Source organism: Centruroides vittatus, unplaced genomic scaffold, assembly GCF_030686945.1.
Source record: "Centruroides vittatus isolate TY-2023 unplaced genomic scaffold, ASM3068694v2 contig_1246, whole genome shotgun sequence".
NCBI classification, from domain to species: Eukaryota; Metazoa; Arthropoda; class Arachnida; order Scorpiones; family Buthidae; genus Centruroides; species Centruroides vittatus.
This window is the reverse complement of record NW_027120796.1, coordinates 618,214-633,819: the sequence shown is the minus strand read 5'-3', so window position 1 is coordinate 633,819 and position 15,606 is coordinate 618,214. Positions and strand designations below refer to the sequence as shown.

The following is a 15,606-nucleotide window of genomic DNA, read 5'->3' as shown; positions in this document are numbered from 1 at the left end:
AAATAATATTAAGTGTAATATTTGTATTATTTTTCATCACTGTAATCGGTTTAGGTCATACCATATATCTTTTCCGTTACGTGATTGTAAAACTGATAAGAATTCTTTGTTTTGAATGAAGAAAAATATATAAATACAGTGGACTCTTGTTAATTCGAACTCAGAGAGACGGCATTAAGGAGTTTGGATTAATAAGAGACATTTTTGGATACTACAGAACAAAACAAAAATCGAGCAATGAGTTGCTTAACTTTTCCGGCAACATTTGCTGGCGTCATCTGTTATTATATTTTATGTTTAAAAAAAATGGCAGAAAGCTTAATTTTGAGGGTAAGGATGGGTTTTATAAAAAAAAAATTGTAAATGCTAATAACGAGTAAAATCGTCATTAAGTCCCACCCTATTCGAGATACACACGATCTCCTTTATCTCTCCATTCCCTCAACCTTAAATCACCAAATTTAATAGCAATCCCCTATTCAACAAAACAAAATTCCCTGCAAAATTCAGAAATTTTCGACAAAAACCACAGAAGGTGTTAAGCTTGAAAGAAGGTGAACAAAATCGTGCTTCCCCACACACTAACATCCTTACAAACAAACCCCCCCCCTTTTATTGCATTTCCCGACGTTTCAATGTCCTGAGTCGAAAAATGTAAAAATCTTGGGGGTCATTTTTTGACCGATCGTCATAATTTCCCTTTGTTATATATAACAGCCGGGAAAATAATTAATTTTAAGAAGATATTAACACCAAACGGCAAAAAATAATAATATTTAATGAATTAGAAATACAAAACAAAGGCACTGTACCACGAGAAGCAACACTGCAACCATAAATCGTCGTGCTCTAATTGTCTTGATATGTTTTTAAATTTCAATTTATTAATTTATTCTTAAATTTAAGTTTAAAAAAATTAATTGATAAATTTTAAATTCGATCTTTAAATTTCAAAAATGGGAAGATGTTAAAGTAGTAACATACGCTTTTAATTCGAATAAACAGGAGACGGCATAATCGACTTCGAATTATCGATTTTACATTGATTTAAACAGGAATCAGAATGGGAAGTAGTGTCCAATTCTAATTACACGAGTTCTAATTAACGAGTATCTACTATATTTGATTTTATTTCAGTACCAATCTAATTAAAAGTATTATGATTCCTTAATGCTTTTAATTGACACATCATTCATAATACACTAATAACGCTGATTTCCTAGCAGATAATGCTTTTAACCATTATTATGTGGAAGTGGCAATGGCATTAATATCTGTGACTGCCGGCCGGCAGTCGCAGATATTAATGCCATTGCCATTTCCACCACTCGTCATCAGTCGTTAAATGATTCTTAGTATATCATAATTGGATTTAAATGGTGGAATGAAGCAAATCAACACATGGACGATCCATCAAGTGTATATCAAGAGGACTTTTATGGGAAACTGGCCCTAATTAGGGGTAAAACACTTGAGGAAAAGTCGAGAAATTCCACGTGTGTAGTGCGAACCCGCGACTAAACTACCAGTGTTCAAGGTGTGTACGTCATAAACACTTTTCGTCATAAATTCCACGTGTGTGGTGCGAACTCGCGACTAAACTACCAGTATTCACGGTGTGTACGTCATAAACACTTTTATCCATTAATTCCTGGATTATATTTAGACTCAGAGCTTTTTCCACGTACATTGTCATTTTTATTGTCCCATTTATTTGTCTTCTTTTAAAAATAGAGAAAGTATAATATAATACAAATACACAATTTTTGATTTTAAATGTTTAGAAATATGGAAATGTTCGGTCTACGAATAAAATGGTTTTAGATAAATTACTTTTGAATAAGAATACAGTTTAAACTTTAATAAGAATCAGCAAATTGGCAAATTTTTTTCAAACTCTAGGCAGAAAACAGCACGGAAATTACAAAATATAAAATTATTTAATAACATAATCACCGAATTAATATATATATATTAAAAAAAAACAAAAACAGCAGATCTGTTCCTGATTTCGTTTTCAATGGAATAACAAATGTACTGTACGTAAACAGAATATAAATGTTAAAACAATCAAACAGAACTGCAGAACGTTCGAATGACGAGTCTACAAGACGATGCTTATATAAGGAATTCAAAACATCTGGTAACATCGAAGATAAAATCAAAGGTTTAAAGCATATTACTAAAATACATGTGCGAATTCCAAAAAAAAAAAAAAAAAAAAAAAAAACATAAAAGCATTTCTTATAGCTTTAATGGGGGTAAACATCGCTTCAGAATTTAAATAGAAACGTATATTATTGTTTAAAATTCTAAGCTTGCTCACCTAACAACAAAACAAATCTGTAGTTTTGTGTCCGACTTCGACGGTTATTTAGTGTAAGAAAATGAAATTTTGCACACTTCCTGATTTAGACGGATGAATAACTGTCTTTAGTCAAAAATGGAAAATTCGATTAGGAGTGGAAAAATAAGTCTTCAGTGCGATATTTACGGTATACGCTCACAAAGTTGCAAAGTCCACCGATTTCTTGAAATACTATAAGAGATTTATTGTCTGTCGGATCCAGTTCAAATTTTATAAACGGCTTTGGAATAAAATATCTGTATTTCTTTATAGAGAATTTGTCAGAAATATCTATTTTCGGAAGTCTTTTCGGTCATGCCGTTTTATGTCGGTTTAAGAGTTCAATTCTGTGATCCAAACTGCACCGTGTAGTGTACTCAGAAAAAGAGTATACGAAAATGAAATAGTACCATTATAATAAAACACTACTATTTTACATTAACTGATCTTTGAAAGAAGAAATGTAGTGATAACTCAAGACGCATATATTCTAATAATCAAACGATAATGCCATATGGTAATCATTTGATTCTTCTCTACCGAACCGTATTTCTAATTTAATATGAACACGTGCATTATATGTTATATTAAGAAAAAAAGAGTCTACTCGGATGTGTTATATTATCTAGATGTTATAGCGGTACAATTATGCATTTTTTGTGACGAATAGGTTTAATACATTAGTAGTACCGTTTGCAACTTTATCAGTTGTATGCGTTTGAAATTGGGGTCTATTGTAGTTTTCAAGTTGTACACAAGTGTGGAACAGAAACTATTTACAAATAATCTTGTGAATACAATTTTATTAACGCTTATAGCATAAATTTTCTACTGTAAAAATAATTGATATCTCACAAAAAATATAGTTCACAATGTTAACTAGATTCTTTACAGTATTAGTAATACAATAGATATTTGTATCATTTATTTCATAATATATGTTAGATAATGTTCATGTATTTAAAGCATGGTTTAATATTAATAAGATATCAATTATTTAAAATTTTTTTTTATTTGTTTTAGAATAAAGTGTACTTTTTATTGAGTAAATCATATCGAAGTATTTTAACCAAGTTACAATTGATATATAAATATATTATATATTCTATATATGAAATTATCGAAATAACTTTATAGATGGAAACATGTTAGCTTATTCTATCTTTAGCCACAAGTGGCCAAGTAGTTGATAAAACCACCGAACATTAGTACTAGAGGGTTCACGCCTCGTTAACCAGGGTTTTCTTCAGGTTTTTAACATTCAAGTAGGGGCCAGGTTCCCATTGAAAGTCTTTCTAAGAGGCAGCCCTTCGACAGATAGCCTACTTGTCGCGTTATACAAACAAACAAACTCAAAAAAATAAAGTTTTGTTTATATTAATTAATAATTATGCTTGTCTTCCTGATACTAACTATAGATTCAATCTCACCCAAAAATATAACAGAAGCAGAATACAGAGTAAGAAATTTATATTATTTCCGACTTAACACATTCGTTTCAACAGAATTCTTAATAAAGTATAAAATATTGTTTTAATTATTTCTTTTGCTTCGAATAAATATAGTCCATTAGCACAATAGTATGAATAATTAAATAAATTACTTGATAAGATCTTGGCGATTATCTTGTAAAAATAAAACTTTCAATGATATAAAAACCTTAATTAAGAATATTTCACTAGTAGATCTCTCTAATCCGAACTAATTGGGACCCGAATCTATTCGGATTAGTGAGTGTTTCGGATTACATAAAACTTTTTTTATGTTAATATGGGATTTCTAGATACGCTGTAATTAAACTTACCGTTGTATTACGTCAGAAAGACTGACACAAGTAAGTTTTTGAAGACTCAATTCACATTTATAGGGGTTTTAATCTCTATTCTTGAGTAAGTGTATAGGAAGAAGGCAAGACATTAGCCTTCATTTTCTGTTCCTATAACAAATTTTTAATTTATTTTGAGGATTTGTACACAACACGTATTGTGGAAGTTGTAAGTAGCGACACCATGTATTTTTTCGAAGAAAGAAAGAACTATTTAGACTTTTTTTTAGCAAGAATGGTGGCTCTACTGATTATTTTCGATCTACTGTATCCATTTAATACTGTAATTATAATAGTCTATTAAAATTCGAGCAAACTTTTGCAAAAACTCATATTTTCATGAACATAAACCCAAATTTGTTTCTATTTTCTAGTTCAAAATGCTTTTCTGAAACGATAAAAATGATCAGAAATCTAAATTATCTAAACGAATTAAACGAAATAACACACACAATTAATTTAATACTTTATTCATCGCTTATAAATTTTCATTAATAATAACACGTATTCGAATTAAATAAAATGTAAATAATAATTAATTTATAACTTGAAATTGCAATATTCTAAATTATTAACTTATTTCTAGCAGTACTCTTAATATTTTAACATTTTACTATTGTAGCATGAGGTTGGAAACCCGAAAAACTCCACGTGACCAGCTTGTTGGTCAGGCGAAAACCCGCCACCAATTGGACCAATTGATGTTCAGTGGTTTTATTCACTCGGCCACTGGTAGAATATACAATGATTGAGATGAAAGCGTAAATAGAGAACGAAACAAGATTGCATCAATTGAAATATATACAGATTTACGTAAAATAAAACCAATAAATGATTGGATTGTATACAGACGATTACAATGAATATACTGAAAAACAAAATAGGTAGCGATGAATAGTCTAAGTAGCAGAAGAACGAAAACCGAATACCAAAAGAGGTAGAAAAAAGAATAATAGAAAAATTCATTGTGTTTCACTATAGTGACAACTATATAAATTCTTAATGCAAAAAAGAATAGAAAACGAATCACATCAATGAATGTACGATTATATCAATGAACAGGTGACAACATTTATCATGTTCAGACATACAAAGTTTTCTTCTTCGTTTTCGCTTTTTTTCCATGTTTATATGGGGTCAGCATTTCCATCTCTGATCTGTTCTCGCCACTTCTTTCTGTCCGGGGCGTCCTGTTTCCTTCATCTCTCTCTACCAAATCTTCTGCCACTTTGTCTCCACCTCAGCTTCGGTTTTCCTCAATACCTTCTTCCCGTCATTTTCAACTTCCCAACTCTTTTGCAACATACTCCTCGCCTCTTCTCTCCACATGTCCAAACTATCTTAATCTATCTTCCTGCATCTTCTTACTTATAGGACTCATATTGACCATTCCTCTGATGTAATCATTCCTAATTCTGTCCTTTCTCGCCATACCGCACATCCATCTCAGCATTTTCATTTTCGCCATTTCCTTCTTCTTTCCTAGGCTCTTGTAATTGCCCACCTATATCATTGCAGCTTTTGTCATAGCTTTGTATAATCTTCCTTTCATCTTGCCGATTATTTGCTTGTCGTAGAGCAGGGATCGGCAACCTTTTTGTTACTAAGCGCGCAATAAAAGTTTTAAAAACCATCGAGGACGCATTGTTTAATTTTTTTAAAGAAAAATCACAATGTTGTAATTAATAAACAAAATAATTACGTTTTGAAATATGTATATTTATACAAAATAAAGATTATACTGGCATGTAATAACTAAAAAAATAAAAATTAAAAGTACGTATTTAAGCCTAATATAAATTAAATAAAATAAAATTACAAATACAAATATGACTATATTTGCGTTTGCGTGACTATGGTTCTAGTGAGCGCATCTGAGATGTGTCACATGCGCCGCGTTGACGAACCTTGTCGTAGAGCACACCGCAATAATCTTTCTTCAGCTCAGCCATCACTCTAAACTCTATGTTCAATTTTTGTACTCATTCCTCCATCGTTCGCCATACATAATCCAAGATTTGAAAACAGTAACTTTTCACCCTGGAGTTTTATATAACTCGCCTCTTCTCTACTCTTTGCGCTGCTGATCTTCATGCCTCTCTCTTCCAGAGCTTTCCTCCATCCTTCAAGCTTCTTCTTTACCTTCTCTCGGAATGTTTCGCATAGCACAATGTCTGCAAATAGAATACTCCATGGACGTGTTGTGAGATATTGAAGAGCCCTTGCTCTTCAATCTCTCACCAACATCCATCACTAAATTGAACAAAAACAAAGTGATAGCTGAGTTCTGGGACAATCCAACTCTTAACAGTGAATTTCTTTGTCATAACTATGCTATTCTTTACTTGGGTCACTGTTCCCTTAAACATTTCATTTACAAGTCTTACATATTTTTCTGGTATTCCGTTTACTCTCATACACCTCCATACCTCTTGTCTAAGCACCTAGTCGTATGCCTTCTCAAGGTCTAAACTGTTCCTCACCTATAGCCTTAGCCTTCCTTCCACAATTTTCTCCCGGATATTCATTGAGTGCGACATCATTTTAATTGTAATTTCCACATTCCAACTCATCTCCTTTTCCTCTACAAATTGGCAGCAAATATTTTTTCTCCACTCATTTGGTGCCCTATCTTGCTGCCATAGCTTTGTTTTTTTTTATAAAATCCCATAAAATACCAACACCCTCTTTACCCAAACATTTCATACAAAAGCTGTCGAAAAACTAGTATGTCTGAACTATTCTACACCGGAACTATTTCACATGTACTTTTGCAAGTAATATTTCATTTATTACACTAGATTATAATTTCAAAGTTCTAAATTATCAGTGAGGAAATTTTTGTATACATTATATTACGAACCCATATTATGTAACGGCTTAAGACATGGACAACTTAGAGCGAAATGTTTTAAATTTTGTCAAATTAAATTTATTTACAATATAATTATTACAGTTTTAGATCAAATATTTAATAACTTACAAATATAAATGCCAAAATAAACTACTATAAAAACACTTTATAAACCTCTTATTATATTATTAGATAGTCATTTTTCATTTTTTTAAAATTTACTTTAATATATTTAATAAAATTCGAATGAATGTAATAAATTCATTACTTACTATTCGCGAAAAAACTTTACATGTTTAATTTTACTATTTTCTTGTCTTAACGATAATAATTGACTAATAGCATCTTCAAAGTACACATGCAAATGATATTCCTCTGTAAAAATAAAATTTAAATTTAAAAAATGCTGAATAACAAAACGTAATTAAAATTTCAATACTTAATTAAATTTCTTAATTCCAAATCTCTTTTCTTAATTCTTAGGTTTAAAATATAATTAAATTCTGTTTTACAAATTTTTAATTATTGTTTGAAATATATATATATATATACAGTAATAATTATTAACAATAGAATTGTTCGGGAAATGAAATACATTATCTTGGCAAAAAGTCAGGAAATGTCAGAAATTCGAAAAAATATTCAAATGATTTAATTTAAAATACACAAAAAAATGCCTGTTGTCAGTGCTAGCTTACCCATTAGGCAAGTGAGGCACATGTTTCATTAGTGCCTAGAATTTCAGGGCACCCCGAGTCTTGGGCGGCCCTGAAATTCTACAGAAATAAAACAATTTTACCATTGCAATTGTATATAATTTATAAACAATTCTATAGCTACAGTTAGACGTAGTTAATTTATAATGTAAAATCGTGTAGAAACACCCAGTCTTCTGTTCTTAGAGGCTCCAGGATCTGATGCTTCTAAGAACAGAAGACAGAAAAATTTCTTATTTAAAAAAATTTTTTTAACGAGCAGTACGAGTAGATGTGAAATCGAGCTTGATTCAATTTGCTTAGGTATATAACTCTCAAAGCAGCTGTTGTTTAGTCTATTAGTAACAAGTATCTATTATAATCAGATAGATGTTACAATCAGGTAATAGATGTTACGTGCAAGTTGCGTTATCAATCATGTTGTCTGCTACTGTAAACACGCACATAGAACATCAGTGTTAGATAACTCTACACACGATAGTTCCAATTCATTTGCTGTTAACACTAACATTCAAGTGGTAATGTAACTGATTCTTGATGTATTGCCTCGTAAACTTTCTGAAGAGACAGATTATGATATTAACACGTATAAACATTTGTGTTTCTAGAATATATTTTGTCTATAGACAGTAGCACGTTATCTTATGGGAAAAAAAGGGAAATTGCCTGGAGCTCCCACCAACAGGCAGTCCCAAACCAACCTTTTATAAATATATCACTGTAGTAAGAATATCGAAATTTAAACTTGGCACCATATCTGGGGACTCTAAATTGCCGGTGTGGCGCAGAACCTTCTAGAAGTCGAGGAAACAGGGGAATTTCCCCTGAAGAAAAATGCCTAAAGTCGACACTGTACTGAGGCCCTTAATTCAAATTTTCCCGGGTTCCAAGAAGTTTTTTAATCGAATCACTACATTTAATGAAACACTAACTTGTAAACAGTGAAAACAGATTCAGTGATAATCTCTAAAAGAATTTCATCAATATAAATTCTTTCACGGGAAAAATCCTGGAAAATTCATTTTGAGATGTTAAAAAAAATCATTACCATCGTAGGCATTGTGGTTCCAGTACATTTTGTAAGATATTAATAAAGTAAGGATAAACAAAGTATTCACAAATTACGGAAGGAAATACTCCAATAAAAATAAAATAAGAAAACACAACACAACCACCGTAAGCGTTATTTTCCAGATTTCGTTTTCCTACAATTCCTTACATCAGAATCGCGTTTACTTAACTGTAAAGGTTTCATTCACGGGAATAGAAAAACAGTGTAAAAAAAAAAAAAATAGTTTTATAAATAAAACTGTCCTAATTTCAAAACGGAAACGAAACTAAATTATTCGTGACAAGGGAAAAAAGTTTAAACTTAAAATAAATGTTATAAAATTAATCGTAGACATTACGCAAGTGAGAATTATTTTTGTAACAACAGAATAGTTGATCAATTATAATTATTTGTTATAAACCTAATTGTTATTAATAAATTTTAAACTCACTATTTGTAATTATAAATTTAATTGCCATAATTTCCAAAGTAAATATTGTGCATACTTAATTGTATGATTTACGGCAGTGTATAACGAATTACGCTGCGGATTCAACTTAACTGACGTGTAATTTGCACGATTAAAGTCAGTCAAAGTTCAAAACGCACAAAATAACTTACCGCACTTTAAATTTACATAAATACAAAATAATTTATTTTATTTTCATAAAAATGGCTAAAATTTTCGAAAGATCTTTTAAATTCTCACTCTCAACAATCTTGAGAATTAGTTTGAGGTTAGTGGTTGCTATAAGTCAATAATTCCTATAATTTTAACATTAAAAAAAACACGTACAAATATTTCACTTATAAAAAATATTGAATTATAATGTATGTTTGCGTACGTAAATTACATATGTACACAAATGTAGACAATTGAAAAATTATATGTACAGCAAATATTCGTAAACAATCTTTTAAAGCAGACACTAGATATTTCAAAAACTTAAAATCACTAACACTTTTTGCATATAGATTTACATACAAACTCGCGCTTTTGGAAATATTTAGTTGTAAATAATATCTAACTGTGGAATTTTCTACAATCCCGATTTTATTTTGTTACATCCCGTGATTTAAATACGTGAATCATTTATCACTAATCCACACATTGTGCATATTATCACTGAAAAACCTTGTGATTTGATATGGCAAATATATCACGTTCTTCACACTATAAGAAAATTAAGCCATAGTTTTTTAAACCTTTCTGATCCACTAAAAAATTTTCTACACATCGGAACTTCATAAGGAATAAAACAATTTAATTGAGGAAGATATTGGAAAATATTTTCTTTATTAGTATATTTTTTCGTGTAAAACATTAGGACGATGCAATTCTGTTGAAAGCTACTTTGAAAAAACCAGCGACGAGTTGCTTAATTCCCGGCGACATTTAGTGGCGCCATCTGTCATCATATTTTATTTGAAACATTTTATATTTTTTACTATTATAAAATGGCAAAAAACTTAATTTTGAGGGTAGAGAATGGGTTTTATAAATAATTGTAAATGCTAATAATGAGTAAAATCGTCATTAAGTCTGACCCTACTGGAGATACATACGACCCCCATTATCTTCCCACCTCCATGCCCTTTAATCACTAAAATTTAATAGCATCAATGCTCCTAATACACAAATCTCCTTTCAATTTTCAGAAATTTTCGACAAAAAGCACAGGAGTTATTAAGCTTTAAAGACGGTGAATAAAATCGTTCTACATACACGCACACTAACATCCAAACATACAGAAAAACCCGAAATTATTTGCATTTCTCGATGTTTCAAGATCCCTTGAGTCCAAAAATGTAAACAGCTTGTGGGGTTATTTTTTGACCGATCACCATACTTTCCCTCTGTTTTATATAATAGCGAGGAAAGTAAAAATCAACATTTTTAAAAAGCATGTTTTATTTATTTATGTTTTTTATTTACAAATATCCTGGTTTAACGCCTCTCTATATTCAATATACGATTACATTAATTTTCTAAACACTAAGTTACATAAACTTGGAAAAATTACAAAAAAATGCCCTAGGGACGAACTTTAAAAGCGTCCTCCTTCCTTTTAGTTTCTTTGAAGTTTTTCCAAGTTTATACGTATTGTCCTGACAATTAATTTTTATTTCACTAAGTTACATAATAATTAATAATTTTATCTCTTTCTTTTAGGTAGGTATTATTACATAATGTTATAAGCCATTGACTACGTCACAACGATATCAAGGGTTACACCATTAAGAAATATAATCGTTGGTATAATGTACAGGATGACATTAGTAATAATATCATCGGAGTTGCACTGTTATAGCTAATCCTTTACGAGAGTAAAGGCTAGAGTCAATGACCACAAGTCTAATATTTGTGCGTGAATGTCTCTCAAACGTGTCATTTTCAAAAATATCTTATATATTTTCTTTTTAAAAATATACTTTCTAATTAGAAAAGTTTAAATTACAAAATTTGAATTAAATTTTTTAATACTTTGCCTGCGAGACTAAGCCCATCCACTAGATTCAACCAGGCCCATCTCCATATAGGCATAAGTAACCCGCTAGGTTCAATCTGGCCCATCTTCGAACAGATAGATCGCAAGGAATAAGTCGGTCTTATCTAGGCTGGAATACTCAAATATTCTTCGATATCATTAGATAATTTGATACCAAGTCGTGTCAGTTGCTTCTAATGGAATGAAAAATTACCAGAAAAGAATTACAGTTGAATCTGGAATCGAATGTATTGAATTAATTTATGAAATTGGTTTATGTGAAATAGAACATACTACGGTAATATGTTAACACGGCAAACACAGATAAAACGTATAATTTCTCATATTTAAAATGCGCCGTTATTATTAGTAATGAAAAATCGTCGTAGATTGTTATATCAAACACCTAAACACCTGAGATGGTCGCTAATTTTGCTGTAGTCTTATTGTTTTGACCATATTTCCTATCCGGTGTTGTCTATTAACTGTTAACATATCATTTCGACACAAAACACTTAAAGCATGTGTTATAGTCAGTGCATCTTACTATTTTTCTACGTTACACTATGCTATGTTATTTATTCATTCACATGGCATCCTCTCTAGAGGGTTGCAGTTGATGGACAGTTCTCCATTTTTCACGGTTGTAGGCTTATCCCTAGCTTAAGCCAGTCCATTTTTTGATGTTGTCTTGCCTTATTAGCCTAGGTCTTCCCTTTCTCCGTCTGCCCTCCACTATGCCTTGAACTGCAATTTTTATTAGTTCCCCTGAGGATTCTCTTATTATATGCCCAGCATATGCTGTTTTTCTTCTCTGGATGCTGACCATCAGGTTTCTTTCCATTCAAAATCTACTCATAACCTCCTCATTGGTGATTCTATCTACCCAACTAATTCTTTCCATTCTTCTAAAACATCACATCTCAAAGGAATTTATTCTATTAACTGCCTCTTGGTTTGTTGTCGATGACTCGCATAGTCACACTCCAAATAATTGTTTTAAGTACTTTTTGTTTCAATTTTTTTGAATACATTTCTATCTCTTAATACTGAAGATATTTGTCCGAAAGCAGCTTTGGCCTTTCTTATTCTGTTTTTAATTTCATAATTACATCTGTACATCTGTTATCCTCAGTTTTCCAACTTCCTAGGTACTCAAACATTTTTACCTTTTTCCATCCAACATAATCTGTAAAGCTTTGTTTCCTTCTCTTGAGATTATCATAATAACTTTCGTTTTGTTCACGTTTATTTTCATTTGGTTTCTTGCTTTTCTGTTTCGTGTCTAATCAAGCCGACTTTCGTGACGAAGAACATTCACACTAGTAAAAAAGTGAGAATAAACTATATAAGCCCTATTACTAGTTTGTATATCATTAGCATATATTATTTTATCTAGCTAATGACCTAGCGATTTATAGTGTGTGTCGGTATAAAAACAACTTTCTTTTAGTAGTTTTTTTACGTTTTCCATTCTGTGGGCACTAAAAGAGCATTTTTTTCGGGCCCATCGTGGGTTTGGTCAGGCGCACAATGGAGAAGCCGGGTGGTGAGAGACAGACCACACAAAAATAACATGGGATTTTTCGACTCACGCTGATTCGATCCCAGGTCTTCCAAAGTGGCAGAATGCCTTAACTTCCTCGATCACTTGGCTGGCAGTAATAACATGTTTTAGTAGTAATACTAAAAATAACTTATTATTATTCTACTATAAAGGAATATCTATACATAATTAACATTCTTGTTAATTCGATAATTTGTTACAAGTACGGAAGAATTAAGTTAAGACACATTATTTTTCACTCTTTTTAAATTCCTTTTTAAAATGAATTCATGGCATGCACATTGCTATCTGATAAAAGTTTCTTTTTTAAATAAAAGAAAATGTAAATTATTCATCAAGTTTTATTTAATTGAAGTTTCATAATTAAAAAAATCATTACAACAAAACCATTAATGTTTTTCTGAAACAGAATTAAAATATGACCTATCCATTTTTAGAAAGCACATTAAAATATTTTAGTAATTTAACTAATTATTAGAAATATACAAAACCCAACTTTCCCGCCGTCATGAGATTTTATTTAAAAAATAACTTTTATATTATTAATCTTAATAAATAAATGTGTGTGTGGCGCCATCTGTTATGAAATTTTGTTATAAAAATTTTTATACTATTAACTATGATAAGATGGCAAAAGGCTTAATTTGAGGGTATAGATGTCTTTTGTGAAAAATTGTAAATGCTAACAAGTAAAATCACTAAGTTTGATCCCACCCGAGATATGACACGTGACCATCCTCTATCTCCCTACCCCTTCAAACTTTAACCATCAAAATTTAATAGCATCAATACCCATTACACACAAGCTACCGTGCCAAATTTCGTTTCTTAATCATTACCCTATGCTGAAATATTAAACACAATAGACGTCAATACACACATACACACAGGGAATTTTTTCCCTTTTATTTATTTACTTTTTTGGACTTTTGGGGGTTCATGGAATTTCAAAACATGTAGATTTGCAGAAAACCCGGAGAATCAAATTTGACACGATTCCAATACTTTTCCTTTTTACGTATACATAACAGCCAGGAAAGTAAAACTAAATTTTTAAGAGCGATGATTGACAGATTTTAATTAAATTTATAAAACTTTTCCTAAACAAACATCGCAATAAGTTTCTTTTAATACCAACTATTATAGATTTTATTACATCACACAAATACAATAGATGATGCATATTTAATTAAAAGGTTATAAATTGATCTTAAGTTAATACAATATATTTAACATAAAAATTTATAAAGCAATTTTAATTATTTCATGTTCATTAATAACTTTTATTAAATGATTTATTGAATGTTATTCGATCACCTTTTGTGATGCAGAAACATTAACTTTTATTATTTATAAATATATTAAGATATCTAAATGTCAAGAGGCATATCTGAAAATCTAATTAATAAAATTCAACAACGAGTTTCTTACCTTTCCCGGAAAAAGTTAAAATTTTGTGTGTCGCCATTTATTATGAGATTTTTTATTTAAAACCCCTTTTTATATTATTATTATAAAGTAGCAAAAAGTTTAATTTTGAAGGCATGAATGAGTCTTTTAAAAATTTTAAACGATAACAACGAGTAAAATCGGCATTAAATCCGACCCCATTCGAGATATCACAAATGACTCCACTCTATCTTCCCACCCCTCGACCTTTAACCACCAAAGTTTAATAGCGTCAATGCCCCTAATACACAAACCATCCTACAAAATTTCTGAAATTTTTGACAAAAGGCACAGGAGTTATTAAGCTTCAAAGTAGGTAAACAAAATTTCGACCCCCTCCCCATACACTAACATCCGTACCGAAAGAAAACTCCAACATTTTGTTTTCCTTTTTCGACGTTTCAAGATCCCTAGTCCAAAAATGTAAACATTTTGGAAAGGTCATTTTTTGACCGATCGCCTGTGTTATATACAATAGCCAGGAAAGTGAAAATGAAACTTAACAGAACGAGCAGAATCAAACAAACATGTCTTCTAAGTCAGTAAATGTTGACTATAATTTGATAGTAATCTTGAAAAATATGTCAACCTTGGAAATCCAATTATATAATATTAAGATTAATTCTCCGACAAATATTCCACGATATAAAAATGAACATTTTATATTTATCATATTACTTAATAAAAGTATTAAAATTGTATTGTAACTAAAAGAATTAAAATTAAAATAGAATTCATAAAATTCTCGAATATATTGGCAAGGATGATTGGACTGCAGTTTGAAAAAAATTATAGGCCTATAAATTTTCACTGTCATCCGTCCGTCTGTCAGCCTTTCCTTAATCTCGAGAATGGAGTTAGAAAAATAAAAGTAGAGACAAGATGTGAAACCTAAGGGGAACAAGAGGCCACGATTAACTATATATTAACTTCCGAAAGAAACCGAAAATTACGTTATTTCAATTCGAAAAGTTCCCCTGAAAGGAGTTAGATAGATGACTGGCACTACCCAATTGGTAGCAGGAAAGTATGATGTACAGGGGCAAGCCACTACTAATTTGAGGTGGATGGAGAGCATATATTTTAAATTAAATAAATTAAAAATATGATTAAAAATTGCAGCCCGACATCGTGACGATGTCACAATAAATAATTGCTTGTTTAAATTAAACTAAACTTTATAATATATTAAATATTAATCAATTATTTACGGATATTTGATCTATTTTGAATGTTTTAATGTATTTTAACATAAAAAACAAGCTGATCAGACTAGTTATCAGTATGAAATGTAGCAAGATTGAGCGC

General features: G+C 30.7%; 1 protein-coding gene across 2 annotated transcripts in view; it reads right to left on the bottom strand.

The window, feature by feature from the left end:
• LOC136987971 (centriolar satellite-associated tubulin polyglutamylase complex regulator 1-like) overlaps nucleotides 1-15,606 on the bottom strand; it is a 55,368-nt gene that overhangs the window by 19,592 nt on the left and 20,170 nt on the right. For both annotated transcript variants that reach the window (XM_067285743.1, XM_067285749.1), the window contains exon 3: nucleotides 7,299-7,401. In XM_067285743.1, coding sequence (XP_067141844.1) covers nucleotides 7,299-7,401 — 103 coding nt within the window. The remainder of the gene's footprint in view (nucleotides 1-7,298; nucleotides 7,402-15,606) is intronic.